This window comes from Stegostoma tigrinum, chromosome 13 (assembly GCF_030684315.1).
Source record: "Stegostoma tigrinum isolate sSteTig4 chromosome 13, sSteTig4.hap1, whole genome shotgun sequence".
Taxonomy (NCBI): Eukaryota; Metazoa; Chordata; class Chondrichthyes; order Orectolobiformes; family Stegostomatidae; genus Stegostoma; species Stegostoma tigrinum.
In genome coordinates, this window is record NC_081366.1 from 8,680,358 (window position 1) to 8,703,458 (window position 23,101).

Genomic DNA, 23,101 nt, shown 5'->3' on the forward strand with positions numbered 1-23,101 from the left:
GTTCCCCCTCCAAGCCACTCACCATCCTGACTTGGAACTACACAGCTCAGTCAAAATCCTTGAATTCCCTCGCAAATGGCATTATATCCCTAAGGCCTGCAGCAGTTCAGCAAGACAACTCACTACCACCTTCCCAGGGGCAATTAGGGATAGGCAATAAACTCAGGGCTTTGTAAACCTTCCTGGAATGAGCAAGATCCTTTCTATTGTCCACACTCAGCTCAAGGTCAATCTGCATTGGGTGGGCAGCACTGACTGACCGAGAGAGACATAAGCCTCCCCTCCCCATAGAGGAAAAACCCCCAGTTGATTTGGGGACGGCACATTTTAATTCCTTGCCTGCATTCCCCTGCCCCTCCCAAGCGTGGAATCTCTGCAGCATGTGTGCAATAGAACATTGCAAACTCCTTTGGGGGACCGTGTGGACCTGCAGTCCTTTTAAAATAGAAACGCTACAGTATCCCAGCCACAGCGCCCTTGCGCCACGTCAGGGAAGGGGAGGTCTGTTCCTGGGAGCTGGCAGGGAGAGAGACAGAGACTCAGACACGCACCAAGTGACTGTTGGTTTTAACACGACCAACCGAGGGGTAAGTATCAAACAGCGTTTAGCACGAAGTTCTCTTGCATAAACTGAGATAGAAAAGGTAGCCACAATCTTTTACATTGTATTGACGTGCTGTAAAAGAAAATATATATTTGCATCAAGTTGGTTAGAGATAAATCAGTTTCCCTTAAAAGGAGTTGGATAAATTCTATCTCCTTTTTCGTAAAAAAAGGATACATTGTGTCCAATGTACAAGATTCACCCAATGTATCAATCTGTTTTTAAAAGAATTGACATTTGAAGTATTAATGCAGAAAGGATTGCATGAAACTAACTAATGTAATTGAGGGGTAATATTAGTCAGAATGCAATGGACTGGCGACAGCTTGTTTTAATTTGCTTTGGAAATTAATTAAGAAATATGAAGCGATTAATTTTTTTTTAAAAAATCAATCATTTGTTGCTCAAATCACGAAAACATTGAACCTTGTTTCAAAAAGCAGGAGATGTTTCCAGGCATTTTGTGATATGCAGTTTATGTTTGAAATGCGGATTGTGAAAACTGTAAATCAGTCTTAAAATTAATACAGCTTGGGCCGTTTCTGGATGAGGAGACAGTCAAGTGATTTAAGTTCACCACGTCTAAGAATTTATCTTCATTCCAGTGAAAAATCTAAAACCACAAAAGCCCACTTGTTTTGGAAATGGTTTTAATCAGTTTTTGTGTGTGTGTGTATATGGTTATCTGGTTGGGATTTTTATGATGCCCAGAGACTGGGCTGGATGTGTGTGAGGATCTGGTTCTGCAGTCTTAGGGCGTGAAGACTGCAGAGGCCTCGTTGACAAGCTGCCAGATTCCGTCAATAAATCTTACAGCCTCTGGGAGTCCTGTTCCTCTAACCCATGCACAAGGAGTAAAAGGATGGAGATGCATATTATTTTTAATAATTTGCATTGCCTTACCCACCCTCTCAGAAAACACTGATAAATTGTTTCATGCTGCACGATTTGATTTAGAAATTGAAACATTGGATTGAAGAACTGCTGAACTGCCTGTACTGTACATGGATACTGTACAAGGGCTGGTTTGTGGAAAGGCAGAGGGAAACTTGGCTTCGCTCCAACATTTAATATGGTGGCGCTGGACGGAATAAAACCTGTCCTTATTTTTAAAAAGAATACATTCCTTTTACTCCTGTTCATCGGCCAAATTCACATTCCGACTATAATTCACCGCTATTATCAGGTTGCAAATGTGAATTATGCGTAATCCTAATTATGTTGTTTGGGAGAATTTCTTTCCCCCTCCATTTGTGCTGTTAGTACACTTCAGTAACTGCAGTGCAAAGCCACCGTTGATCATTCCAAATGTTGGTTGTATAGTTTAGTACTGTTTTCTTAACAATATAGATCCAAAGTATAGTTGAGAGATGAGTAGAAACTTAAAACATGAACTAAAACATTTCTTAACTTCTCTTTTACCAGTGTTCAATTTTAATTCATACGTGTTCTGCAAACTCATTTTTTAAAAATTCACTCAAGTGACATGGGCATCGTGGCTGGGGCAGCATTTATTGCCCCCTTGAGAAGGTGGTGGTGAGCTGCCTTCTTGAACTGCTGCGGTCTACCTGCTGTAATTAGACCCACAGTGCCCTCAGGGGAGGAAGTGTCGGATTGTGACCCAGTGACAGTGAGGGAACGGCAATATATTTCCGAGATCGGAATGGTGAGTGGCTCGGAGGGAACTTGCAGGGGGTGGTGTTCCCATGTAGCTGCTGCCCCTGTCCTTCAAGATGGAAGTGGTCGTGGGTTTGGAAGGTGCTGATTGAGGATCTTTGGTGAATTTCTGCAGTGCGTCTTGTCAATGTGTTTCTGTATTTCAGTTGACAATCCAAGTGAGGGGTAAACGTCTGTACCTGAGGGGAAAGCAAATGTCCTGAACATTAATGAACCACATTTAGAATGGTCAATGATAGCTTGTGGCTTTATACTCCAGATTTATTCATTGAACTTCAATTCCAGGGCTGGAATTTGAACCCACATTCCCCAGAGAATTAAATCCCCAGAGAATGATTAATCCAGCAACATACCCCAGTGTAGGCTCACTTTCTGTGTTTCTGCAGCAATTTCAGTGTTTGTTAGTCATCTAACTACAATGTGCATTGCTGCTCAGTGAGTAGCTTTTGTCACTCAGCAAAGTTGTGAGTTCACGCAGATCTGGCTGATATCCCCAGTGCAGTACTAAGTGAGTTCTGCACTACCTATTTGTTAGACCGTGTGTGCAGTTATGCTGCTGAGTTTCTTCCTCCTACACAACAGTGACTATGTCTCAAAACCAATTCATAACTGTAAAGGACTTTGGGGCATCCTAAGATTGAGAAAGATGCTACAGAGATGCAGCTATTTTCCTTTCGTTTAAACCCATGCTCTTGGTTGATGAATGTGCATCTTCCCTCATTAGAGGAAAGGCAGATGGTGGTCTGTTCACCCAGACATTCCTGGGGACCTGAGCTGATGTGGGAATCAAACCAATGCTATTGGTGACGCTGCATTGTAAAGCAGTAGACCAACCAACTGAGCTCCAGGGCTGCCTGCTCTATCTCTCCCCTTACCTAAACCACCGCCAGTTGACACTGTAACAAGAAAGCAGTTCATCAGGGACGATGCTGACTTTAGCCCATCCTACCAGGTACTGTCTGTGCTGGTTTAATGGGAGTTCTGTGCTTCTGAATTTTAATCTGGGGCAATCTGTGACTGAAACTTGTGGCTTGCAGTTACTATCACTGGCTTCAATGCACGGCCAGAACGTATTAACTGATGACAATGAGAAATTATCCTGTAATTTACCTTGGTTAGGAAGAGCTGAATGGGCGCTTGGAAATTTCCACCCAAAGTCTACAAAACAGAGCAGGCCATTTGGCCCTTCGAGTCTGCTCTACCATTCGATAGGATCATGGCTGATCAGATTTTAACCCCCATTCCTGCATAGCCCTGATAATCTTTCATCCCTTTCTCTGTCTCTCCCTTAAAAATATTTAAAGATCCTGTCCTGTACAGAGGCAATTCCAAAGACTCTTAAGCCTCTGAGAGAGAAAAGATAAATCTCCATGTCCATCTCCAGTCGGTGTCACCTTGTTTTTAAACTCCAACCCCTGGTTCTAGATTCTCCCACAAGAGGAATCGTCCTTTCCACATTCATCCAGTCAAGTCCTTGATCCTCTATATAGAGTCTAATAGCATAGAAACAGGCCCTTCAGCCCATCAGGTCTATGCCGATCAACAAACTGCACTATAATCTCTTTTATATATGCTTCAATCAAATCACCTCCGACTCTTCTAAACTCCAGAAGATGCAGGCTTAGCTCTAGCCTTACCTCAAAAGGCAATTTGCTTATTTTGGGTATTAGTCTGGTAAACCTCCTGTGATCTCCTTCTGACACATTAACATCTTTCCATAAGTACAGTGACCAGTACTGTACACAGTGCTGCGGGTGCAGTCTCGCCAGTCCCCTGTGTAACGGAAACACACCCTCCCTACCCTTGTATCCAGTTCCCTTCACAATAAAACATAAGGTTCTGTTAACTTTCCTGTAACTACAGCATAACCTTCTGTGCTTCGTGTTCTGGCCAGCCAGATCTCTCAGTATCTCAGAGCTCTACAGCCCTTCGTTCTTGAGATAATGTGTTTCCGCCCTGTTTTTCCTGACATAAAGGAGAATTTGACATCTTTCCACATTACTCTCCACTTAACCCTCTCACTTAACTAATCTAAATCTGTTTGGTGGCTTCTTATGCCAATCTCCACAACTCCCTTTCCTCCCTATCTTTGTGTCAACAGCAAAATCTAATTACTGTGCCTTTGCTCACTTTATCCAAACTGTTTCCATAAATTGTCAAGAGTTGAGGCCTCAGCACTGACCCCTGTGACACTCCACTTGTGACATCCTGCCAACCTGAAAATGGTCCATTTATTCGCACTCTGTGCTTCCTGTTAGCCTGCCAATCTCTGTCTGTGCCAGTCTGCTTCACCCACACCACAAGCTTTCATTTTCCACAGTAGCTTTGACATGGCACCTTATCTGATGCTTTCTGTGTTCACCTTGGCTCATATCTAATGAGACCAGGGCATGAGTTGAAGTGAGATGTGAGTTTAATTTCAGAAGCTCAGCCCAGTATTGTTAGGCCTCAAGCACAGTGAACTTCAGGGACATTGGTGAGACCAATTTGGAACACTGTGTACACTTCTGCTCTCTCCGCTATGGAAAAGATATATTTAAACTTGAAAAAGTTCAGAAAAGATTTACAAGGATGTGTAGAGATAATGGGAACTGTAGATGCTGGAGAATCCAAGATAACAAAGTGTGGAGCTGGATGAGCACAGCAGGCCAAGCAGCATCTCAGGAGCATGCTGTGTTCATCCAGCTTCACACTTTGTTTCTTTACAAGGATGTTGCCAGGACTGCGGGCTTTGAGCGAGAGGGAGACGTTGAATCGACTGGGGCTATTTTCTCCGGAGTGTCAGAGGCTGAGGGGTGACCTTATAGAAGTTTATAAAGTCATGAGGGACATGGATAGGGTGAACAGCCAAGGTCTCTTTCCCAGGGCAGGGGTGTCCAAAACTAGAGGGCATAGGTCTAAGGTCAGGGGGGAAAGACTTAAAAGGAACCTCAGGGGCAACTTGTTTTCATGCAGAGGGTGGTGTGTGTATGTAACGAGCTGCCACAATAGGTTGTGGAGGCCGGAACAATTACAACATTGAAAGGGTATCTGAATGGGGACATGAATAGGAAGGGTTTAGAGGGATCTGGGCCAAATGCTCGCAAATGGGACTGGATTAATTTGGAATATCTGGTTGGTGCAGATAAGTTGGACCAAACGGTCTGTTTCAATTCTGTATATCTCTATGACTCTGTGACTATAACTACATTTTTCCTACTTTACTGTGTCCGAGAGACTTGCAAGAGTAGCCCCAGAGAGAATATGAAGGAACCTACGTGCTATGGCGCACTGCACACCCTCCCAAAGAACTATACAACCAATCAGAGACAGCATGAACTGCCGATGCTGGAGTCAGAGATAACAGCTGGAGGAGCATAGCAGCAGCAGAGGAGCAGGAAAGTTGACATTTCGCGTTCGGACCCTTCCTCAGGCCCTGTTCCTCTGATGCTGCCTGGCCTGCTGTGTTCCTCCAGCTCCACACTGTGCTGTCTGTACACACCAATGAAGTACTTTTGAAGCACATCATTGTTACAATGTAGGAATGCCAGCCAGTTTTTCACAGAGCAAGTTCCTACAGTATGATGTTAATTTCATAATCTATTTTGGACTTTGGTGAATGGCAAGGTACAGTCTGCGATGTCGAGTGGCCCACATGTCCTAGTAGAGTGCCATGGGGCCTTTCCCACCCATGCAGACAGGGTCCTGGCTTAGGTCTCCTCAGAAAGATGGTACCTACAGTAAGCTGTGACCCTGCTGGAGGTTGACTCCCTGGAGTGGATGCTGAATGCTGGGCTGCCTGAGACAGAAACGGGTGCGCTCCAGACGGGGGAATCCGTGGGGAGAAAGCAGAGTTAACCCCTCGAGTCCGGTGACTATTCACCGGAACTGCTTTCTAACGCTGTCTCCCTCACACACGGATTCTGCCTGGACCCTCTCAGATACCCCAGCAACAAATCTCCAGCGCCCACATTTCTTTGGCTTATTTTAGTTATTCTCACACATTTCCTGCTTGCTACTGGTTTTATGCTGCATGAGTCATCACTCCCGAGAATGTACTTTACTACAAGAACCAGGCGCCTTCCCAATGCAGTGGTTTGAATCATAGTCTGAAATCAATAACCCGATATGACTGTAGAAACCCTCTTGCTGCCTGGATCTTGTATATTTAATTATCGTAATCACTTTAGGAAAGGTGATTAAATTAACGATTCAAATGAACAGTCACACCAGATGTTTGATGCTTCTGTTGTTTTTTCTGATCATATTTACATGAGAAATGATATACAATGCCAATTAGTGATGTGGCTCACAATAGACTGTAGAGAAACACCTATAGCCATGGATCAGCGTGAGTCTTTCGGCCTTTATCACGGCCATAAATAATTCCTTATTCTCTTTGTTGCCTCTGTAGGTTGTTTGGATTCGATATCGGATCTGGATAACAAATGATGTCTGCCAAAGGAAAGGTAACGTGGGCATCTTCAGGAATCAAAGGTTGTGGGAAGAAGGCAGGATCAGGAGCTTGAGTTGGATGATCAGCCATGATCATTTTGAACGGTGGAGCAGGCTCGAGGGGCTGAATGGCCTACTCCTGCTCCTAGTTTCCTATGTTTCTGTGTGTTTCTTGCGCTGCGCATGAGTCAACTCAATGGAGGCTGAGGGGAAAGGGAGCTCAGCCCCCCACCACCACCCCCCCGCCCCCCCTCAGCCTACCGAGCCATCATCTTTGCATAGCCCCTTTCACAACTTCAGGGCATCAGGAATCGCTCCACAGCCGATGATTTTGCAAGTGTGCTGACCGTTGTAACAGAGGAAACCGGACCCAGTTAGTGCACAGGAAGATCCCACAGACAGAAGTGACCAGATAATTGATTCCCCGCCACTCCAGCGATGTTGATCAGAGAATCAGTGGGAAGTGCTGGGGATGTTGTCTCTGGTGGGTCTGGGTAATTAGCTCAACCTCGGCCAACATCACTGAAACAGGTCTATGCGCGTCGTTCTTGCATTGCTGTTAGTGGGATCTTGCTGTGCGAAAGCTGTCAGCCAGATTCCAAAGGTACAATAGTGGCAATATCTTGAATTCTTCTGCTCAAGTACACAGCAAATATTGAACCAACTGACATCACACAATTTTGCTTATTTCACTTAACAAAAGTAACTAAATATTGAAGGTTAGAGAAAGCTGTGGGAGACACCAATGAATAGTGATTAAATCATGGGAAGAGAAATGAGGTGTATGGAGCTTGGTGGTAAATGTCAGTAATCACTGCAGAGTTAAATTGTGTTGAGGGAGCTTTCCTCTGTATCTAACCCTGTGCTGTCCTGCAACTATTTGATGGGGACAGTATAGAGAGGGAAATTGCTCTGTATTTAATCCTGTATTTATACCTGTTCTGGGAGCTTTTGATGGGGACAGTGTGGAGGGAGCTTTAATTTCAGTTGAAAAGCATAGAGGAAGCTTTACTCTGTATCTAAACACCATACTGTCCCTGACCTGGGACTGTCTGGGGACAATGTAGAGGGAGCTTTATTCTGGAACAGCATTGAGTTTGATAAGAAGTAAAGCTCCCTCTACACTGACCCTGTCAAACACTCTCAGGACTGGGGTAACATCAGGGGGTTTGGTGCCGTCCCGAGAGTGTTTGATGGAGACAGTGTAGAGGGAGCTTTACTTTGTATCGATCACACAATGACTACCCCCTGCAGCGCTGAGCTGTGGCTGTGAAAACGTGAGAAAACCTTAACTGACCCGTAATGTTCCCACCCTTTTAGCTGCTGAAGTGGCTTGGTATATGGGAATGCCAAAATTGTTGGCTGTAGGCCGTTTCTCACTGGCAATGTGACTGCTTGTCAAGGGAACACGATTGGATATTAACTTGCTGGGAGATAGTCATGAGATTGAGATCACTGTTGTGCGGTATTTGAGTAGCTGAAATGTTATCAGCCCATAGTCACCTGCCACATCTGCCCTTGTGTACAGACTGACTGCTTTAGTCTCTGACAAGCCTTGGGCTGTGCGTTAAACAATCAATTGTCATGTTTTACTGTGATTCTCTAAGTGACTTTCAGATTTGATCTCGGGAGGGACCAAAGGAGAGGCATAGGTAATAAAGTGTAGAGTCAATTTTAGCTGATAGGCCATGCATTAGCAAATTGACTGAAGAAGGGTCTAGGCCTGAAATGTCAGCCTTCCTGCTCCTCTGATGCTGCTTGGCCTGCTGTGTTCATCCAGCTCTACACCTTGTTATCTCAGATTCTCCAGCATCTGCAGTTCCTACTGTCTCTGACTGAATAACCAGTCAGCTCAGTGCCTGATAATCATCAGACAAGCTGATTTTTTGTTTGCATAGTGAGAGATGTTGAATCATTTGTGTGTTGGATTATGTTGTTCTGGTTTCAGGGGTGTCTAATGCAGGCTCGTTGTGTTGCAGTTCTCAAGCTGAGCCGTAATTAAAGAGAAGGTGCTTCTGTGCTTGCCAGGAGAGAGTGAGATACACCAGGGAGGAGCTAGCATTTAGGTTAGACTTTTTTTTTAGAAAGGTGCTCCAGAGGAAGGGATTTTCATTGCTTTAGCTTCTGACGAGGATGGGTTACGCTGTGAGTGTTGGAGAGCCCAATCACAGATGTAAGGTAACAAGGTGTAGAGCTGGATGAACACAGGAGGCCAAGCAACGTCGGAGGAACAGGAAAGCTGACGTTTCGGGCTTAGACCCTTCAGAAATGGGCTTCTCCCTGCTCCTCTGATGCTTCTTGGCCTGCTGTGTTTGTCCAGCTCCATACCTTGTTATCTCAGATTCTCCGGCGTCTGCAGTTCCTACTATCACAGATGGAAGGTGATTGGTTGGAAGGATCAGAGGGAAGGTGCGGAAAAATATTCCTACCTGGACATAGGTGGGCACCAGGAATTCGCTGCCTATTTTGGGGGTGATTTGGAATAAATCCCTGAACTCGCTGAGAAGGGACCAGGATTTGCAGCCAGGGCGCTGACATCCACAAGGTCACTGACCAGATGCTGGGTTAGAAAGGGCAGCTGGTTTATTTGCCTGGCACAAACACTGCGGACCAAACGGCCTCTTTCTGTGCTGTGGCAGTGATTAAGTGGATAGTGTGTTCAGCTGTCAACTTCTGAAACAATGTACAGGTTGCAGCTAACAGAATGATCAGACTGAGCTCATGTATTGTCAGTGGTTACATTGCTGCCTCACAGCACCAGGGACCCAGGTTCGATTCCAGCCTCCAGTGACTGTGTGGACTTTGCACATTCTCCCCGTGTCTGTGTTGTTTTTCTACTGGTGTTCTGGTTTCCTCCCACAGTCCAAAGAAATGCAAGATTGACCATGCTAAATGGCCCTGTAATGTCCAACTATGTACATTCATTAAAGTAAACTCCCTCTCCCTCTCCACCTATCCTCTCCTCTATCCATCTTCGGTCCGCCTCCCCCTCTCTCCCTATTTATTTCAGAACCCTCTCCCCATCCCCGTCTCTGATGAAGGGTCTAGGACCAAAACGTCAGCTTTTGTGCTGCTGAGATGCTGCTTGGCCTGCTGTGTTCATCCAGCTCCACACTCTGTTATCCCTCTCCCACTCCTTGGCCCATTTGATCAAGGTCCTGTTGTACTCTGAGATAAGCTGCTTCACTGCCTGCTGTACCACCTGTTTTGCTGTCATCTGCAAACTTACTAACCAAACCTCCTTTATTCACATCCACATGATTTATTTGGTGGATTAACCATGGGAAATGCAGGGTTATAGGGATGGGGTATGATGTGGGTTTGGGTGGGATGTTCTCAGGAGGGTTGGTGGACCTCGATGGCCCAAATGGCCTATTTCTGCACTATAGGGGTTCTGTGATTTGGCAAGCTAAACCAAATTTGAATAAATTAGTAAGATAAAAGAACATTGTGTGTTAAATTAGAAGAGAAAAGGTTAATTACTCAGAAGTTCAGACTGTGTCTGTGGATGGAATCAAAGTTAATGTTTTGAGTCAGGATGGCATTCTCATTAGAGCTGGTCATGTAAACACATGCATGAGTCATCCCGAATGTAAACGGGATGTATGAAGATGAAGCTCCTTATCTTGTGCTGCTCAGGACTAGAAGAAAACAAACTGAGAAAGGGAATGCCAATTTATACTGCATGAATAGTGGCTCCTGATTGGTTGGACCATGTTTAGCATAGTAGTGCAGCAGAAACTGTTCTGGCAATAGGTGCAGGAGTAGGCCATTTGGCCCTTCGAGCCAGCATCACCGTTCATTACGATCATGGCTGATCATCCACAATCAGTATCCTGTTCTTGCCTTATCCCCATAACCCTTGATTCCACTATCTTTAAGAGCTCTGTCCATCTCTTTCTTGAAAGTATCCAGAGACTTGGCCTCCACTGCCTTCTGGGGCAGAGCATTCCATATATCCACCACTCTCTGGGTGAAGACGCTTTTCCTCAATTCTGTTCTAAATGGCCTACCCCTTATTTTTAAACTATGTCCTCTGGTTCTAGACTCCCCCATCAGCGGAAACATGCTTCCTGCCTCCAGAGTATCCAATCCTTTAATTATCTTATACGTCTCAATCAGATTCCCTCTCATCCTTCTAAACTCAAGTGTATACAAGCCCAGTCGCTCCAATCTTTCAACATACGATAGTCCCATCGTTCCGGGAATTGACCTTGTGAACTTACGCTGCACTGCCTCAATAGCCAGAATGTCCTTCCTCAAATTTGGAGACTAAAACTGCACACAATACTCCAGGTACGGTCTCACCAGGACCCTGTACAGCTGCAGAAGGACCTCTTTGCTCCTATACTCAATTCCTCTTGTGATGAAGGCCAGCATGCCATTAGCTTTCTTCACTGCCTGCTGTACCTGCATGCTTGCTTTCACCGACTGATGTACAAGAACACCTAGATCTCGTTGTGCTTCCCCTTTACCTAACTTGACTCCATTTAGATAGTAATCTGCCTTCCTGTTCTTGCCACCAAAGTGGATAACCTCACATTTATCCACATTAAACTGCATCTGCCATGCATCTGTCCACTCAATTAGCCTGTCCAAGTCACCCTGTATTCTCATAACATCCTCCTCACATTTCACCCTGCCCCCAGCTTTGTGTCATCAGCCAATTTGCTAATATTACTTTTAATGCCTTCATCTCTATCATTAATGTATATTGTAAACAGCTGCGGTCCCAGCACCGAACCTTGTGGAATGCCACTGGTCACTGCCTGCCATTCTGAAACGGACCCGTTTATCATTACTCTTTGCTTCCTGTCAGCCTGCCAATTTTCAATTCAAGCCAGTATTTTGCCCCAAATACCATGTGTCCTAATTTTGCTCACCAATCTCCTATGTGGGACTAGGCTTTCTGAAAGTCCAGGTACACTACATCCACTGGTTCTCCCTTGTCCATCTTCATAGTTACATCCTCAAATAATTCCAGAAGATTAGTCAAGCACGAGTTCCCCTTCGTAAATCCACAAAACTGTTAACTGTCAATCTTAGATAACAAGGTGTGGAGCTGGAGGAACACAGCAGGCCAGGCAGCATCAGAGGAGGAGGAAAGCTGACTTTTCAGGTCTGAACCTTTTAACTGTCAATCTTAATTGCAATACTCAGACCAGGCAGGATGGCCCTGATTGTTCAGGGCATTGCTATGCAGCAGGGTTGACACATTCCAGATTCCAGTGGTCAGTGAGAAACATACAATTGATGGATTATTCCTTTTCTCTGCAAAGGATAGGGTCCTGTGTGTAAATTCATGTAGCTTCTAGTCATTGAAACTGAAAATAAAACAGTTCCTTTTAAACTGAATGTAAAGCTCCTCGACACTGTCTCTATCAAATACTCCCAGGACAGGGTTAGATACAAAATGAAGCTGTCTCTATTCTTTTAACCTGAGGACAAAAGGGCAGGACCATCATTGTGACCTCAGCCAGTGCAGGAATGGAATCGTTACAAACAGCATCCAACAAACTGAGCTAACAGCCCGTTGTTAGAGTGGAGACAGCTGATGCCAGGAAATGAGTATCTCCTTTCTGCCATATTAATCATTTGGATGTGAATATAGGAGGTGTGGTTACTAAATTTGCAGATGACACCAAAACAGATGGTGTAGTGGAGGGTGAAAAAGTTTATCTGAGTTCAACGGGATCTTGATCAGTTGGATCAATGGGCTAAGGAGTTGTAGATGGAGTTTAATTTAGGTAAGTGTGAGATGTTGCATTTTCGGTAAGGCGAGCCAGGGCAGGACTTGCACAGTTAATGGTAGGGCACTGGGGAGAGTTGTTGAACAACAGGACCTAGGGGTGCAGGTGTATAATTGCATGAAAGTGGAGTTGCATGTAGATAGGGTGGTGAGGAGGACATTTGGTATACTTACCTTCATTGGTCAGTGCATTGACTGTAGGAGATGGGAGGTCATGTTGTAGCTGTACAGGACATTGATTAGACCACTTTTGGAATACTGCATTAAGTTTTAGTCTCTTTGCTGCAGGAAGGATGCTGTGAGACTAGACAGGTGCAGAAAAGATTAACAAGGATGTTGCCCAGATTGGAGCATTTGAACTATAGGGAGAGACTGAATGGTCTATTTTCCCTGGAGCATTGAAAGCTGAGGGGTGACCTAACAGAGGTTTATAAAATCATGAGGGGTGGCCTGAATAGTGAAGGTCCTTTTTGCTAAGGCGGTAGAGTCCCAAAACTAGAGGGGCATAGGTTTAAGGTGAGTTGGGAAAGATTTAAAAGGGACCTGAGAGGCATCTTTTTCATGCAGAGTGTGAGGTGTGTATGGAATGATCTACCAGAGGGAGTGGTATAATTTTTAAATGGCATCTGGATTTAGAGGAATATGGACCAAATGCTGGCAAATGGGTAAATGAGTTTAGAATATCTGGTCGGCATGGACGAGTTGGACCAAAGGGTCTGTTTCAGTGCTGTGCAGCTCTATGACTGTATCGCCTTGTTTATTTTCACCCCTCCTATCATGTTTCAGTTGAAAGTCAGCACCTCTGATTCTGCTGCACTCCCTCCACACTGCACAGGGTCTGTTTCCCTAGGGTAGGTGCTCTGCTCTCTGGAGTGAGCCTTAAACTGACGGCAGAGGATAATGTATGTCTCAAAAGCACCCCTGAAAAGATAGATTATCCAGTCAGTTCAGCATTGTATTGCTGAGCTTGCTGTGCGCATATTGGTTGGTGTGTTTCCTACTTTGCAACAGGGGCTACGATTCAAAATATATTTCATGGGCTGCACAAAGTCTCAGAAGGCCATGATGTTGTAAAAGGCACTATAGAAATGCAAGTTCTTTCAGTTGTTGGAGTCAGTCCCTCTATGGGAATCACAGAAGCCACTTCAGAAACATATCTCAAGACCCATGGATGGGGGAGGAGAATTTGACTGAGCTTGCTAAAATACTTTGGAATTTTATGGCACCAATTTTGTATGCGTTGTAATTTCAGTGGTTACTCTGAACAAACAAAGAGCATTTATTTTAGCTGTTGACCTTAGAACATGTGATTGTGCAGTGAGCTCATTGATTCCCAACCTGTCTGTGACCTTTTGAAGCACTGTGTGTTATAACAGCAAATCTGTCAGATATAAAAACATGTTTATTCATTCAAGGAACATCGGGAATTATTGCCCGAATTACCCCTTGAGAAGGTGGTGGTGAGCTGCTTTCTTGAACTGCTGCAGTGCACATGCTGTAGGCAAACCTACGATGCCTTTTGGGAGGGAATTCCAGGACTTTGACCCAGCAACATATATATTTCCAAGTCAGGATGGTGAGTGGCTTGGGGTGGGGGGATTCTTGTAGTTGGTGGTGTTCCCATGTATATGCTGCCCTTGTATTTCTTGACAGAAATGATCATGGGTTTGGTAGGTGCTGTCTAAGGATCTTTGAATTTGTGCAGTGTGTCCTGTAGATATTAACTACCAACTAGATAGAATTCTTTGAGGAAGTGACAACGATGATAGATGGGGGAAAGGCTGTAGATGTCATATACATGGACTTCAGGTAAGGCATTTAATAAGGTTCCCCATGGTAGGCTGACGGAGAAAGTGAAGTTGCATGGGGTCCAAGGTGCACTAGCTAGATGGATAAAAAAACTGGCTAGGCAACAGGAGACAGAGTTGTAGTGGAAGGGAGTTTCTCAAATTGGAGAATTGTGACCAGTGGTGTTCCACAGGGATCCGTGTTGGGACCACTGATGTTTGTGTTATACGTAAATGATCTGGAGTCTGATTAGCAAGTTTGTAGATGACACTAAGATTGGTGGAGTAGCAGAGAGTGAAGGGGATTGTTGGAGAATGCAGCAGAATATAGATAGATTGGAGAGCTGGGCAGAGAAATGGCAGGTGGAGTTCAATCCAATCCACTTCAAGAGTGAACTATATGGTAAATGGAAAAGCCTTGGGGGAAATTGATACATAGAAAGATCTGGGTATTCAGGTCCATTGTACCCTGAAGGTGGTAATGCAGGTCGATAGAGTGGTCAAGAAGGCATATGGCATGCCTTCCTTCATTGGGCAGGGTATTGAGTACAAGAGTTGGCAGGTCATGTTGCAGTTGTATAGGGCTTTGGTTCGACCACATTTGGAGTACTGTGTACAGTTCTGGTTGCCACATTACCAAAAGGATGTGGACGCTTTGGAGAGGGTGTAGAGGAGGTCCACCAGAATGTTTCCATGTTATGGAGGGTGCTAGCTATGAAGAGAGATTGAGTAGATTAGGATTATTTACATTAGAAAGACGGAGGTTGAGGGGGAACCCGATTGAGGTCTAAAAAGTCATGAGAGGTATAGACAGGGTGGATAGCAAGAAGCATTTTCCCAGCCTGGGGGGGCTCAATTACTAGGGGTCATGATTTCACGGTGAGAAGAGGAAAGTTTAAGGGAGATATGCATGGAAAGCTCTTTACACAGATGGTGGTGGGTGCCTGGAACGCGTTGCCAGCAGATGTGGTAGAGGTGGGCATGATAGCGTCATTTAAGATGTATCTAGACAGATATGTGAATGGGCAGGGAGCAGAGGGATACAGATCCTTGGAAAATAGGTGACAAGTTTAGACAGAGGATCTGGATCGGCACATGCTTGGAGGGTTGAAGAGCGTGTCCTATGCTGTAATTTTCTTTGTTCTTTGTTCTAAACACTGCTGCTGCTGAGTGTTGATGGTGGAGGGAGTGAACGCTTGTGGATGTAGTGCCAATCAAGCAGCTGCTTTGTGCTGGATGGTGTTGAGCTTCTTGAGAGTTGTTGGGGCTGCACTCATTTAGGAAAATGGGGTGTATTCCATCCCAGTCCTGACTTGTGCCTTGTAGGTGATGGACAGGCTTTGGGGAGTCAGGAGATGAGTTCCTCACTGCAATATTCCTAGTTTCTGATCTGCTTTTGTAGTCAGTGTTTATATGATGAGTCCAACTGAGTTTCTGCACTAACCTTCGGAATGTTGATAGTGGGGAATTCAGTGATGTTAACACCATTGAATGCCAGGGGATAATGTTAGATTGTCTCTTACTAGAAGTAGTGACTGCCTGGCATGGAGTAAGTGTGTAAAAGACATTTAAGGTTCCAGAATCCTTTGGAGCATTTATGGTCTTTTTTTAAAACTAAAAGATTGTAAAATGTTCCATGTGCAGATGGTGGTTTCAGGGATGATAGGTGAATAGTTCAGGAGGTTTTCTGCCCACGGTTATGCTCCTTGGCTGTCAGCGTAGCTCCTTTACTGTGGAGGTGAGGTGAGAGGATGTGCGACTGGATTCATGGCTTGAAATTGCCCTCTGAGTAATTAATAATACATCTCTCTTTAATCGAAATGCCCCTGTCCGCTGTTTAAACAGCTAGGTGTTGACTTTAAGAAGTTTGTGGTCACCATTATCTCATATAGGCAGTTGACATGTTATTAATAAATCCCAGGGTAGGGGATTCCAAAACTACGGGGCATCTATTTAAGGTGAGAGGGGCAAGATTTAAAAGTGACCTGAGGGGCAACTTTTTCTCACAGAGGGTGGGGCGTGTATGGAATGAGCTGCCAGAGGAAGTGGTGGAAGCTGGTACAATTACAACATTTAAAAGGCATTTGGATGGGTACATGAATAGGAAGGGTTTAGAGGAATAAGGACCAAATGCTGGACTAGTTCAGTTTAGGATACTTGGCTGGCATCGACAATTTGGGCCAAAGGGCCAGTTTCCATGCTGTATGACTCTCTGGCTCTAATTGTTTGATAGTTTGAGAAACAGCAGTTTGGATACAATGCATTAGCTATGCAGACAAGGAGAGTGTACAATTTGATAACAGTTTGTGTTGGCACGGACTGGATTGGTTTCATTTTAAGACGTTGAGGTAGCTACCTGCTTTCTCTCTCTGGGCAGTTAGAGAGCTCTTCCCTGTGCCCTTCTGCTCGCTCCCATCTGAGAAAGCAGCTCTCCTCTGCTCCTGGTTGTAATTCTCAGACAGGTAGCTTGCCTCAGATCAATCATTCATCTGAACCCTTTTGGCCAACAATCATAGGAAAACGACTCCTGCCCTTGGGTGATCATGGTCTCCTTGCTCACGTCCATGTGAATGTTAGTTTTCTTGTAAGAGAAAAAAGCCTTATTTTTGAAAACCCTGCGTTCCTAACAGGATAGTGTGGTACCCAATAAATACTTTGTTTACACTGTAAGTTGCAACTTTGTCAAAGTTAAATGAGGCCTCCTACTGCACGGAGTACTGAATAGGAATTTGAATTAATTTGGGTTTTAGGGCAACCTACTCCAGTGTACGGTAACAGATAGGGAATTCCACACGCCACGTGAGTGTTGAACTGCATAAATTTATTTCAGTTTGCCTTGCTCATCTCTCAAACAACACAAATTGCCTCTCATCAGCTCAATGAGTGAGAGACAGTAGGAACTGCAGATGCTGGAGAATCTGAGATAACAAGGTGTAGAGCTGGATGAACACAGCAGGCCAAGCAGCATCAGAGGAGCAGGAAAGCTGACGTTTCAGGCCTAGACCCTTCATCTGAAATGGGGGAGAGGAAGGGGGTTCTGAAATAAATAGGGAGAGAGGGGGAGGAGGATAGAAGATGGATAGAGGAGAGATAGGTGGAGAGGAGACAGACAGGTCAAAGAGGTGGAGATAGAGCCAGTAGAGGTGAGTATAGGTGGGGAGGTAGGGAGGGGATAGGTCAGTCCGGGGAAGACGGACAGGTCAAGGGGGCAGGATGAGGCTAGTAGGTAGGAGATGGGGGTGGGACTTGAGGTGGGAGGAGGAGATAGGTGAGAGGAAGGACAGGTTAGGGAGGCGGGGACGAGCTGGGCTGGTTTTGGGATGCAGTTGGGGGAGGGGAGATTTTGAAAATTGTGAAATCCACATTGACACCATTGGGCTGCAGGGTTCCCAAGCGGAATATGAGTTGCTGTTCTTACAACCTTCGGGTGGCATCATTGTGGCACTGCAGGAGGCCCAGGATGGACATGTCTCTGAGGAATGGGAGGGGGAGTTGAAATGGTTTGCGACTGGGAGGTGCAGTTGTTTATTGCGAACCAAGTGTAGGTGTTCTGCAAAGCGGTCCCCAAGCCTCCGCTTGGTTTCCCCGATGTAGAAGAGGCCACATCAGGAACAGCGGATACAGTATGCAGATGCTTTATGTGGAATTTCTTCTTGGGGCCATGTCTCAATGAGTGACATGGTTAGGGTCAATGCAAAGTCAAGAGAGTTCATGCACTCCACTCCAGAGACCGAGCACAACCTCCAGACCGACCCTTGGAATTTGCTGAGGGAGTGCCGCACTGTCGGAGGTCTGTGCTTTCGGAGGGTCGGCGCCGGGGGAGCGCGGTGCTGTCGCAGGGTCAGCGCCGAGGGAGTGCAGTGCTGTCGCAGGGTTGGCGCCGGGGGAGCATGGCGCTGTCGCAGGGTCGGCGCAGAGGGAGCGCGGCTCTGTCGCAGGGTCGGCGCAGAGGGACCGCGGCGCCGTCGGAGGAGCTAGCTCTCAGATGAGGTATTTAAATCTGGACTGAACCCCTAAGAGAATATCCCATGGCACTATCTTGGTGAAAAGTGGGGGAGCTGCCTCCTGTCATTGGCAATATTTATCCCTCAAATTTTCCCTTTCTTTGTAACTGCTTAAATTGTCTAGAGATAGCAAGAACTGCAGATGCTGGAGTCAGAGATAACGAAGTAGAAGAAGGGTCCCGACCCAAAATATCAGCTTTCCTGCTGCTCTGATGCTGCCTGGCCTGCTGTGTTCATCCAGCTCTACACTGTGTTGAGTTTAAATTGTCTCATGTTTGTCATCATTAAATATTTCACCCATGTTGTCTCTCTCCTGAATATCTAAAGGGGTGGGGAGTAAGGGTGGCTGATGTAGTGAGCTTGAGTACATTCAGCACCGTGCATGCAGCCCCCCTCCCACCACCCTTAGACTGAGAAGCCTGATATTTCGGTTCTCCTGGCTGTAACCATATATGAGAAAGCAGTGAGGCAGTGTCAGTGAGAAACCCTGTTATTTATAACTTGGCTGGCTGTTGCCAGGAGCAGCTGTACACTAAGTGTGTGCCCAGGGGTGGCACTCTGTGGGGGAGGGGAGGTGAAACGGGATAAATGGTGGGGGTGGCGCTGGGGGGGTCCTGTCTTCTGTTGGAAATGATATTGGCAAGGATAAAGCCAGGCAGCTGCAGCACATTTAGTGGCAACAAAATGCCGTGAATTTTGGGCATTCTTCGGGATGTTGCTTAACCCAGATCTCTGCAGCAACAGGAAAACGCCTGAAATTTGGACCTGCCCTTCAGTCGAATCATGGCTGGGGCTACACTTTCAATTCTGTTTTCCTGTATCTGCTTGATTGAAGTTAACCCAACAGAAATCTCATGACGGATGTAATTGGCCCAGCCTTTGAAACCGACTGGAGAGAAGCTTCCGGATTTTCTCTCTTCTATTTTGTGTGTATGTGTGTGTGAGGTGGTTCCTGATTTCACTCCTGAACAGCCCAACTTTAATTTGAAAATCTGGCCCTCCGTTCTGGATTCTGAATGTGAACTGAGGAGATAGGAGCAGAAATGGGCCATTCAGTCCATCAATTCTGTTCCCCCTTTCAATATGATCGTCGCCGATCTTGGAACTCAACTGCACACTGCTATCCCACGATGCCCTGAGAGGCCAAAGTTCTGTCTGCTGAGTACTCACTATGTCCATCGATGGACCAATCTGCAACATTTTGGGTCAAGGTTTGCAGAGATTCACCACTCTGTGAGAAAGACATTTCTCCTCATCTCAGTCTTAAATTATTTGTCCCTGTTCCTGAGATTATACCATCCTGTTCAATCCAGACACAGAAATTGTTTCAAACACTTCACAATTTTTTTTTAATTCACTGGGTCTCGATATCAATGGCCAGCATTTAGTGCCCATCCCTAATCGCTTCAATGGCTGTTTTTCTTTAGTCTGGAGTCACACAGAGTGATAGAATCCCTACAGTGTGGAAGCAGGCCATTTGGTCCTCAAGTCCACACCAACCCTCTGAAGAGCATCCCAACCAGACCCATCTTTCCAACCCTGTATTTCCCATGGTTAGCCCACCTAACCTGCACGTCTTTGGACAGTGGGAGGAAACCGGAGCACCCAGAGGAAACCCACACAGACACGGGGAGAAAGTGCAAACTCCATGCAGACAGTCACCCGAGGGTGGAATCGAACCTGGATCCCTGGTGCTGTGAGCCATCATACTACCTATACGTACTAGGCAAAAGACATGAGTCAGCCAGGTAGGGATTTTACAACAAGCATTAGACACTTAATTCCAATTTTTTAAAAAAATTGAAATCAAAATACAAGATCTGCCATGGTGGAATTTAGACCAGGCTCCCTGAAAAATTATGTGACTCTCTGGATTAATGATCTAGTGATAGAGATCACACATTTTCCTTCTAAAATCCAGTGAATACAGGCCCAGTTTTCTCATCATCTCATTACAGAGCATGCACTCCCTCATCTCAGTCTAGTGAGCCTTCACTGTATCACCTCCAGTGTTTGTCTTTTCTTCATAAAAGCAGAGGCCATGTTTGTACAGAGACATGATGGACCAAAGGGCCTGTTCCTGTGCTGTACTGTTCTGTGTCCTCCAGATGTGCAATCATTCAGACCCTGTACAACTGCAGTAAGACCTCTATATTCCTGTACTCCAGTCCTCTTGTAATAAAGTCCTACATGCTATCACCTGTCACATGCCACATGAACCTGTGAATATCCCAACAAGGAACTACAGTAGGCCACTCGGCCCTTTGAGCCTGCTCTGTCATTCAGTAAGACCAGGGTTGATCTGATTTTAACCTCAACTGCACATTTCTGCATATTCCCGATTTATCTTTCAACCCTGCGTGCTAATGCTCTGTGTTCCTTTCTTGCTGCCTCAGGAAAACAACCAGCATATTCTAGGTCCGCTTCCAACCTGGTTAGACTCTCTTCCGCCCTCTTCCATTCGGCAGAAGATATAAAAGTTCGAAAATACATCAAAACAGATTCAAGAACAGCTTCTTTCCCGCTGTTGTCTGTTCATTAGTCTGATCTGTCCAAATTCTGCTCTCTCTCTCTCTCTCTCACCCTTTCTCTCTCTGCACCTTCTCTGTCGCTGTAACACTGTACTCTGCACTGTATCCTGCTACCCTCATGCACTTTGTATGGTACGACATGCCTGCATAGCGCACAAAACCATATTTTTCACTGTATCTCGTTACATGCGACAACAATAAACTAATCAATCAGATCAATCTGTTCCTTGAGCGAGTCACATCTGATAAGTCTCTTCAAACATTAATGTTTGTAAATTTTTCACCTTTTAAAGAATATTGTGAATTTCAGTTCTCACGAGCAAAATAAATACTCTCACTAAACGAAAACAATGAACTCGGAGTGCTGGAAATCTGAAATTACTGGAGAAACTCAGCAGGTCTGGAGAGTTGGAGAGTTCTGAAGAAGGGTCACTGACTTGAAACATGAATTCTGCTTTCTCTCTGCACCGATGCTGCCAGACCCACTGAGTTTCTGCAGCAAATTCTGTTCTTGTTCATGTTTAATAATCTTACAATTGCCCCACATTACATACCGCCTTGTTGCCCACTCTCTATGCAGTCTCCATCTCTTTGCAATCTCTCTGTATCCTCCCCACAGCTCACCTTTCCATCTCGCCTTTTTAGCATCAACAAGCTAGACCCGTTGCTGTCCATCTCCACGTCAAAGGCACAGTTTCTCTCTATCCTTCAGAATTCCTTTAACTTCTTAAACACCTAGATCAGGGAGAGAACAAAGTTAGAGCCTGGGACCTTCCAATTTAACACTTTAAGCCCAAATGGGAAGCAATCTGCACTGCACCCTCTTGAAGGGCCAAAATATCCTTCCTGCAACATGGGGATCAGAACTGAACACAGTATTCCAGAATGGAATGTGACTCTGTGCAGCAATCTCATCACTTAATTATTCCCGTTCTTATTTCATCCCTGCCTCAAAATAACATTCCATTAGCCTTTAGTTTGCATTTTTTTGGCCTTTCGATAGACTTTAAGTGATTTACCAGAGAGGATTTTTCTGACCTCTGTCTCCCAGATTGATGGTGGGCTGATAGACAGCAAATATAAATAATATTTTTCATCACTCTGGCTGCTTCATCTATGATTCTCCCCCCCCCTCCCCCCACCCCAGTTGTGGGCGGCACGGTGGCTCAGTGGTTCGCACTGCTGTCTCACAGCACCAGGGACCCAGGTTTGATTCCACCCTCGGGCACCTGTCTGTGCAGAGTTTGCACATTCTCCCTGTGTCTGCGTGGATTTCCTCTGGGTGCTCCGGTTTCCTCCCACAGTCCAAAGATGTGTAGGTTAGGGTGGATTAGCATTGGGAAGAGCGGGGTTTCAGGGATAGGGTAGGGGACTGAGTGGAACGCTCTTTGGAGAGTCAGTGTGGGCTTGATGGGCCGAGTGGCTTGCTTCCACACTGTTGGGATTCTGCATTTTGAGTGACTGTTCATTGTAGATTCCTTGTAACTATGTCATGATGGCACCTAAGTAGTAAGAGTCAGAAGTAGGTCATCTAAATTCTTGAGCCCGTTCCGACAACGTCTTTATTAATAGGGGTCTAGTACACAAGAGGGAGGAGCTGATTTTGGGCTTGTTTTGGGCATTTGTTCAACCTCAGCTGGAGTATTGTGTATAGTTGTGGTCACCACCTTACAGAAAAGACATGAACATGTTGGAGAAAGTGCAGAGATAGTAGGAACTGCTGATGCTGGAGAATCTCAGGTAACAAGGGGTAAAGCTGGATGAGCACAGAAGGCCATGCAGCATCACAGGAGCAGGAAGGCTGACATTTCGGGCCTAGACGCTTCTTCAGAAATGCGGGAGGGGAAGGGGGTTCTGAAATAAATAGGGAGAGGGGGAGGCAGGTGGAAGATGGATAGAGGAGAAGATAGGTGGAGAGGAGACAGACAGGTCAAAGAGGTGGGGATGGAGCCAGTGAAGGTGAGTGTAGGTGGGAAGGTAGGGAGGTGATAGGTCAGTCTAGGGAGGTCGGACAGGTCGAGGTGGCAGGCTGAGGTTAGTAGGTAGGAGATGGAGGTTGGACTTGAGATGGGAGGAAGGGATAGGTGGGAGGAAGGACAGGTTAGGGAAGCAGGGACGAGCTGGGCTGGTTTTGGGATGTGGTAGGGACAGGGGAGATTTTGAAGCTTGTGAAATCCACATTGATACCATTGGGCTGCAGCATTCCCAAGTGGAATATGAGTTGCTGTTCCTGCAATCTTTGGGTGGCATCGTTGTGGTCCAGGATGGACATGTTGTCTGTAGAATGGGAGGGGGAGTGGAAATGGTTTGCGACT

The 23,101-nt window shown here is 45.6% G+C and overlaps 1 protein-coding gene across 2 annotated transcripts in view; it reads left to right on the top strand.

Moving 5' to 3' along the window:
* Positions 1-465: 465 nt before the first annotated feature.
* anxa6 (annexin A6) overlaps positions 466-23,101 on the top strand; it is a 98,695-nt gene continuing 76,059 nt past the window's right edge. For both annotated transcript variants that reach the window (XM_059650551.1, XM_059650552.1), the window contains exons 1-2: positions 466-587; positions 6,675-6,729. In XM_059650551.1, coding sequence (XP_059506534.1) covers positions 6,709-6,729 — 21 coding nt within the window. In that variant the 5' untranslated portion in view covers positions 466-587; positions 6,675-6,708. The remainder of the gene's footprint in view (positions 588-6,674; positions 6,730-23,101) is intronic.